The following is a 7,242-nucleotide window of genomic DNA, read 5'->3' as shown; positions in this document are numbered from 1 at the left end:
CTTTCTTGTCAATCGGGGGCGCTGTTTTCACTTTGGACAAAAATCGTTGCCCAAGTGAAACGCCTCGGTACTCTGTCTAGATCATATAAACAATATGCAATTATTATTACTATTGGATAGAAAACACACTCTGAAGTTTCTAAAACTAAAGCTACCTTTGCGGTGAATAAATGCGTTTGTGTGTTTGGCTATTGTGGTAAGCTTAATATAATTCTATATTGTAGTTTTCGCTGTAAAACACTTTAAAAAAAATCGGAAAAGGGAAATATTGGCTGGATTCACAAGATGTTTATCTTTCATTTGCTGTGTAACACCATGTATTTTTCATAAATATTTTATGATGATATTTATGTATTTCACGTGCTCTCTGTAATTATTCTGGCTGCTTTGTGCATTTTTGATGGTGGCTGCAATGTAAAACTATGAAATTTATACCTCAAATATGCACATTTTCGAACAAAACATAAATGTATTGTATAACATGTTATAAGACTGTCATCTGATGAAGTTGTTTTCTTGGTTAGTGACTAATTTTATCTCTATTTATCTCTTCGCCCGGTGGTGCATTCTTTATTAAACCAACCATTCTTTATTAAACCAACCATTCTTTATTAAACCAATCATTCTTTATTAAACCAATCATTCTTTATTAAACCAATCATTCTTTATTAAACCAATCATTCTTTATTAAACCAACCATTCTTTATTAAACCAACCATTCTTTATTAAACCAACCATTCTTCCTCTGCAGTATTTGTGTACTGATTGGTGCACTACATGACCAAAAGTATGTGGACACCTGCTTGTCGAACGTCTCATTCCAGAATCATGGGCATTAATATGGAGTTGGTCTCCCCTTTGCTGCTATAACAGCCTCCAGTCTTCTGGGAAGCCTTTCCACTAGATGTTGGAACATTGCTGCGGGGACTTGCTTCCATACAGCCACAAGAGCATTAGTGAGGTTGGGCACTGATGTTGGGCGATTAGGCCTGGCTCACAGTCAGCGTTCCAATTCATCCCAAAGGTGTTCGATGGGGTTGAGGTCAGGYCTCCGTGCAGGCCAAGTTCTTCCGCACCGATCTCGACAAACCATTTCTGTATGGACCTCCCTTTGTGTACGGGGACATTGTCATGCTGAAACAGAAAATAGCTTTCCCAAAATTGTTGCCACAAAGTTGGAAGCACAGAATCGTCTAGAATGTCATTGTATGCTGTAGCATTAAGATTTCCCTTCACTGGAACTAAGGGGCCAAGCCCGAACTATGAAAAACAGCCCCAGACCWTTATTCCTCCTCCACCAAACTTTACAGTTGGCACTATGCATTTGGGCAGGTAGTGTTCTCCTGGCATCCGCCAAACCCAGGTTCGTCCGTCGGACTGCCAGATGGTGAAGCGTGATTCATCACACCAGAGAACGCATTTRCACTGCTTTAAGAGTCCAATTGTGGCGGGCATTACATCACTCCAGCCGGCGCTTGACATTGCGCATGGTGATCTTAGGCTTGTGTYCGGCTGCTCGYCCATGGAAACCCATTTCATGAAGCTCCCGACGAACAGTTCTTGTGCTGACGCTACTTCCAGAGGCAGTTTGGAATTCGGTAGTGAGTGTTGCAACCGAGGGTAGACGATTTTTACGCGCTACGTGTTTCAGCTCTTGGCGGTCCCGTTCTGTGAGCTTGTGTGGCCTACCACTTTGCGGCTGAGCCGTTGTTGCTCCTAGACATTTCCACTTCACAATAACAYCATTTACAGTWGACCGGGGCAGCTCTAGCAGGGCAGAAACTTGACAAACTGATTTGTTGGAAAGGTGGCCTRCTATGACGGTGCCACGTTGAAAATCACCGAGCTCTTCAYTAAGGCCATTCCACTGCCAATGTTTGTCTATGGAGAATGCATGGCTGTCAGCAACGGATGTGGCTGAAATAGCTGAATCTATTAATTTGAAGGGSTGTCCACATATRTTTGTACATATAGTGTATTTGCATGAGATGTCTGAGATACTGTGCTTTTGTCTTGCTTTCCAACAACATGTAAAGACTGCATCACCCTATACTATACACACAAACAACATACCAGTTCGTAAGCGTGTATATTACATTGTCACACTCACATTATCTAAAAGCACTCAGTCAAGTTGTTTTCCTTTCTGGTGAAATGAAGAAGAAGGAAAGTATTTTTTGGAGAAGATTAGGGAAAGGGAAGTGAGAGCTGACAGTAAATTACGCCAGGATGACTTTGCGATCATTAGAGACCGACACATTAGCCTGGGTAGACTCTTGTGTCTGGTACACATTATATTTAGAAAGCCCTGCTGCACTTWGGTTATCTGATGTAACACCAGCCATTTTGTTCCAAAATACTCGTCACACATYGGCTATCACAGAGGTGATGTGGGAACACTGCTGTCTATAGCCTATTAGACCTGCAACACTGTCTTAGTAACAGAGCCACATATCCACAAATGATTTGAGGGCTTTACTCTGGTCACAACCTGTCCAGGGGTTAACATCAGGCCAAAATATATTTACAATTTAATAGAGCTGGGGGGAAAAAAACATGTCCGTTGTGCTTCTAGGCCAAACTGACATCCAACATTCTGTTATGTACCATCTGTGACATCTCCAGCTGAGTGGAGGTTGCCGTGGGCGACTCCAAACCGCCCTGGGGGAGGGGCTTGCGGTTGAGTGTGGCAGTCAATCTTTTCCGGAACACCCTGCACAGGAACACATAGATCAYCGGGTCCAGACACACGTTAGTGGCAGACAGCCAGAGAGTGGTCTCCTTGGCAARGTAGAGTGCGTTCTGCGCCCGACAGTGGTTGTCTATGTTTCGGGTCTGGGTGAGAGTGTAGGGCACCCTGGCGAAATGAAAAGGGGCGAAACAAACAAAAAACACCCCCACCACCACAAAGACTTTGGCCTTGGTCCTGCGGCTGGCCGCTTTGGAGCCACTACGCGAGGCTTTGTAGGACTCGTAGACTTTCCGACTGATGAAGGTGTAACACAACAGCATCAGAGCTAGTGTTCCCCAAAACACCACCTGGGAAGAGGAGGAGAAAACTTTCATCATCAGAAAAGCTAAAGGAACATTTTTAATCACAAATAGGTGCTAAGTCCAGGCACTCGTGTGCTTTCGAAAGTTAAAAAGCTTTTAATGTGTTTGGCTAAGTCATTATTAAACTACACCAACGCCAACGCCTTCATCAGGGTGTCAACATGTAATCAGTATAAATGCAACAATTTCAATGATTTTACTGATATCACGTAAGGAAATCAGTCAATTGAAATAAGTTCATTTTCCTTAATCTATGGATTTCACATGACGGGGAGGGGCACAGCCTGGGAGGGCATAGGCCCACCCACTTGGGAGCCAGGCTTACCTACTGAGAAGCCAGGCCCAGCCAACCAGATTGAGTTTTTCCCCACAAAAGGGCTTTATTACAAACACAAATACTCCTCAGTTTCTTCAGCTGTCTGGGTGGCTGGTCTCAGATGATCCCGTAGGTGAAGAAGCCGGATGTGGAGGTCCTGGGCTGAGCTTTAGCCAGAGAATTGAATGTTAATTTCTCTACCATAAACCGCCTCCACCATCCAACCGGCCTCACGACACCAGACCACGTGTAACTATGCCAGCCCAGGACCTCAACATCCGGCTTCTTCACCTGCGGGATGTTCTGAGAGACCAACCTCCGGACAGCTGATGAAACTGTGGGTTTGCACAACCGAAGAATTTCTGCACAAACTGTCAGAAACTGTCTCAGGGAAGCTCATCTGCATTCTCGTCGTCCTCACCAGGGTCTTGACTTGACTGCAGTTTAGGGTAGTAACTGACTTCAGTGGGAAAATGCTCACCTTGGATGTCCACTGGCACGCTGGAGAAGTGTGCTCTTCATGGGGGAATCCCGGTTTCAACTGTACCGGGTAGATGGCAGACAGCGTGTATGGCGTTGTGTGGGCGAGCGGTTTGCTGATGTCAACGTTGTGAAGAGAGTGCCTAATTGTGGCGGTGGGGTTATGGTATGGGCAGGCGTAAACTACGGACAATGAACACAAATGCATTTTATTGATGGCAATTTGAATGCACAGAAATACTGTGARGAGATCCTGAGGCCCATTGTTGTGCCATTCATCCGCCGCCATCACCTCATGTTTCAGCATGATAATGCACGGCCRCATGTCACAAGGATCTGTACACAATTCCTGGAAGCTGAAAATGTATCTTCTTCCATGGCCTGCATTCTCATCTGACATCTCACCCATTGAGCATGTTTGGGATGCTCTGGATCGACATGTACGACAGCGTGTTCCAATTCCCACCAATATCCAGCAACTTGGCACAGCATTTGAAGAGGAGTGGAACAACATTCCACAGGCCACAATCAACAGCCTGATCAACTCTATGCGAAGGAGATGTGTCACACTGCATGAGGCAAGTGGTGGTCACACTAGATACTGATGCCCCTACTATATTTTTTTTAGGTATCTGTGACCAACAGATACATATCTGTATTCCCAGTCATGTGAAATCCATAGATTAGGGCCTAATGAATTTATTTAAATTGACTGATTTCTTATATGAACTGTAACTCAGTAAAATCTTAGAAATTGTTGCATGTTGTGTACAAGAATGTTGCCCATACTTGGCAGAAGTAGTTGAAGCCCTCGTGCCACAGCATGCCGGCCTGACCCTTCAGAGAGGTACACTTCAGCCGGCCACCAGAGAGCAACGGTGTGCGGTCACTCAGAATGACATTGGGCAGAGCCAGAGAAACCATCACAGCCCAGACGGCCGCACTCAAAGCCTGTCCCACTCCGACCCTCTGGAGGGCGCACTTCCCAAAGGGCCTGACTATCTTGAGGTAACGGTCCAGGCTGATGAGCCCCAGGAGCAGGATGCTGATGTACATGGTGGTGTAGAAGAGGACGGCAGAGTAGCGGCAGTAGAACGCACGCAGACGCCAGGAGCCCACGCCGGCGTCCGCGAGGACCTTCARCGGGATGGACAGAGTCATCAGCAGGTCTGCCACCACCTGTTGACAGACAGGCCATCACATCAGTCATATTGTTAAACTATTCTTGACAGTCGGACAACTAAATTGGTTTATCACAGAAAATAAATTCTGGTTCCCTTACTACGTTRTTCAGGTAGACCACYAAGGTGGTGGTGGTACGGATGTTGAAGAAGATCCATGCAGCCAGGCAGTTGAGTACCAGCGCAAACAGGAAGAGGGCGCTGTAGAGACAGGGGAAGACCACCGCCGTCACACTGGTGTCACGCACACACTTCAGAGACAGGTTTGATTGGCTGCCGTTCATCCTCACGCCCAGAAGAACTTTAGAGAGAAACAGAGAATAAAAAGATTGAGTGAGCAGTGTATATTATATATAGAGAGAGCGAGAGATTCAGTGTTAATTTACTCTATATTTAACACCCACAAATATACTCTATATTTAACCTAGGTCCTGTCTGTTTCCAACCAATGACAAGTAATATGCAGCACAATTAGAATACACTTTTTCACAAGACCCTTCACAATGTATATTTAAAAATATATTTAATATTAATTTGGACATTGTAAATACATCAAGTAGGTTAGTCCTCTGTACAGAGCGGTTCAATTTATGCCGATGATAGACAGTACATTTACTGTGTCAGTCGTTTCCTACAACCTCCATCTGTCTGTCTGTCTGTCTCTGTATCCYCTTGGTCTTCTGCTTTACATAAAGAGGCCAAACAGCTCAGAATCACATTTAGTGCAGTAACCGGTGCTATGGCAACCGGGGCACATTTTCAAAGTTGGATCCATTCAGGGGTTTGTAGACRGATACTCAGAAGARATGGATCCCTTTAAAATCATGTTTCTACAACTTGAGAGATTTGAGCCAAATTCCTGAAAATACACTTGATGTCCCTACACGAATCTGCATTCATTCAGTCTGATTTGGACAGCTCACGAAGAATGTGRTGTGACGTAGGCCATTAATTGAAAAAACTAAATTGAAATGCTTGAATATATACTCTTCCCTGTGACATTACAAAATATTCAATTGTTATGCAGAATTGTTATACACTGTCAAACATAATCATAAATTACATTAAATGCATMAATGAAAATGTCCTTACCRTCCTTTGATTGAAGTTTTAATGTTGAAGATGTGAAATTCACAGGGAACACTCGATATGAAAAACTCAGTCTTCACTCAATATGTAAAAGTAAAATATCCAATTCAGCTGTTTTTTTCCCCTTACAATCTTTCCAAGACTTAACAATTTCTCTTTATTTTCAATGGTCATATTGGTTTTCACACCGACCAACAAAACGGTCCATTTGAGCGTACTGTATGCARGTGTAATGGTATTTTCTGTAGGAGGTCTCTGGGTCTCTACATAGAGCTCGTGTGTGGCTGTCTCGTCACAATCCCAATGACTTTGCCAATGAGTGACTTTGCCTGTGTGAATGAGCCTGTACCTCCTCTCTTCCTGTTTAATTGTCCACTGAGAGGTTAGTACGGCATGGTGCCAGTCTTCCTGTGCCAGTCTCCCTGTGCCAGTGTGCGTCACTTTCACTAGTTGGTGAGCGAGCGGCGAATGCAGCAGGCAGGACACACTTCCTGACTGTGATCTTAAGAGGCCCCCAGGGCCGCACCCCATCCACTCTCCCTGGCCTAGTCCTCTCACCCATTTCAGGTTTGATTGGCTGCCGTTCATCSTCACGCCCAGAAGTACTTTAGAGAGAAACAGAGAATAAAAAGATTGAGTGAGCAGTGTATATATTATATATATATACAGTGGGGAGAACAAGTATTTGATACACTGCCGATTTTGCAGGTTTTCCTACTTACAAAGCATGTAAGAGGTCTGTTTTTTTATCATAGGTACACTTCAACTGTGAGAGACGGAATCTAAAACAAAAATCCAGAAAATCACATTGTTGATTTTTAAGTAATTAATTCGCATTTTATTGCATGACATAAGTATTTGATCACCTACCAACCAGTAAGAATTCCGGCTCTCACAGACCTGTTAGTTTTTCTTTAAGAAGCCCTCCTGTTCTCCACTCATTACCTGTATTAACTGCACCTGTTTGAACTCGTTACCTGTATAAAAGACACCTGTCCACACACTCAATCAAACAGACTCAACCTCTCCACAATGGCAAGACCAGAGAGCTGTGTAAGGACATCAGGGATAAAATTGTAGACCTGCACAAGGCTGGATGGGCTACAGGACAATAGGTAAGCA

The 7,242-nt window shown here is 44.2% G+C and overlaps 1 protein-coding gene across 2 annotated transcripts; it reads right to left on the bottom strand.

Moving 5' to 3' along the window:
- Positions 1-570: 570 nt before the first annotated feature.
- Positions 571-6,784, bottom strand: LOC112072249 (P2Y purinoceptor 13-like). 2 transcript variants are annotated; one of them, XM_024139662.2, is made up of 4 exons: positions 6,124-6,784; positions 5,133-5,332; positions 4,640-5,029; positions 571-3,039 (listed from the first exon to the last, which is right to left on the bottom strand). In XM_024139662.2, exons 2-4 carry the CDS (start codon positions 5,313-5,315, stop codon positions 2,572-2,574), a joined length of 1,041 nt encoding a protein of 346 aa, XP_023995430.1. In that variant the 5' UTR covers positions 5,316-5,332; positions 6,124-6,784; the 3' UTR covers positions 571-2,571. The 2 variants fall into 2 exon arrangements, with proteins under 2 accessions (XP_023995430.1, XP_070295817.1); XM_070439716.1 differs by lacking the exon at positions 6,124-6,784 and having other exon boundaries at positions 5,133-5,437.
- Between the last annotated feature and the right edge of the window lie 458 nt (positions 6,785-7,242).

The sequence above is a fragment of the Salvelinus sp. IW2-2015 genome, unplaced genomic scaffold (assembly GCF_002910315.2).
Source record: "Salvelinus sp. IW2-2015 unplaced genomic scaffold, ASM291031v2 Un_scaffold1865, whole genome shotgun sequence".
Classification (NCBI taxonomy): domain Eukaryota; kingdom Metazoa; phylum Chordata; class Actinopteri; order Salmoniformes; family Salmonidae; genus Salvelinus; species Salvelinus sp. IW2-2015.
Note: the sequence above shows the minus strand (reverse complement) of the source record. Positions and strands in the feature narration are given on the sequence as shown.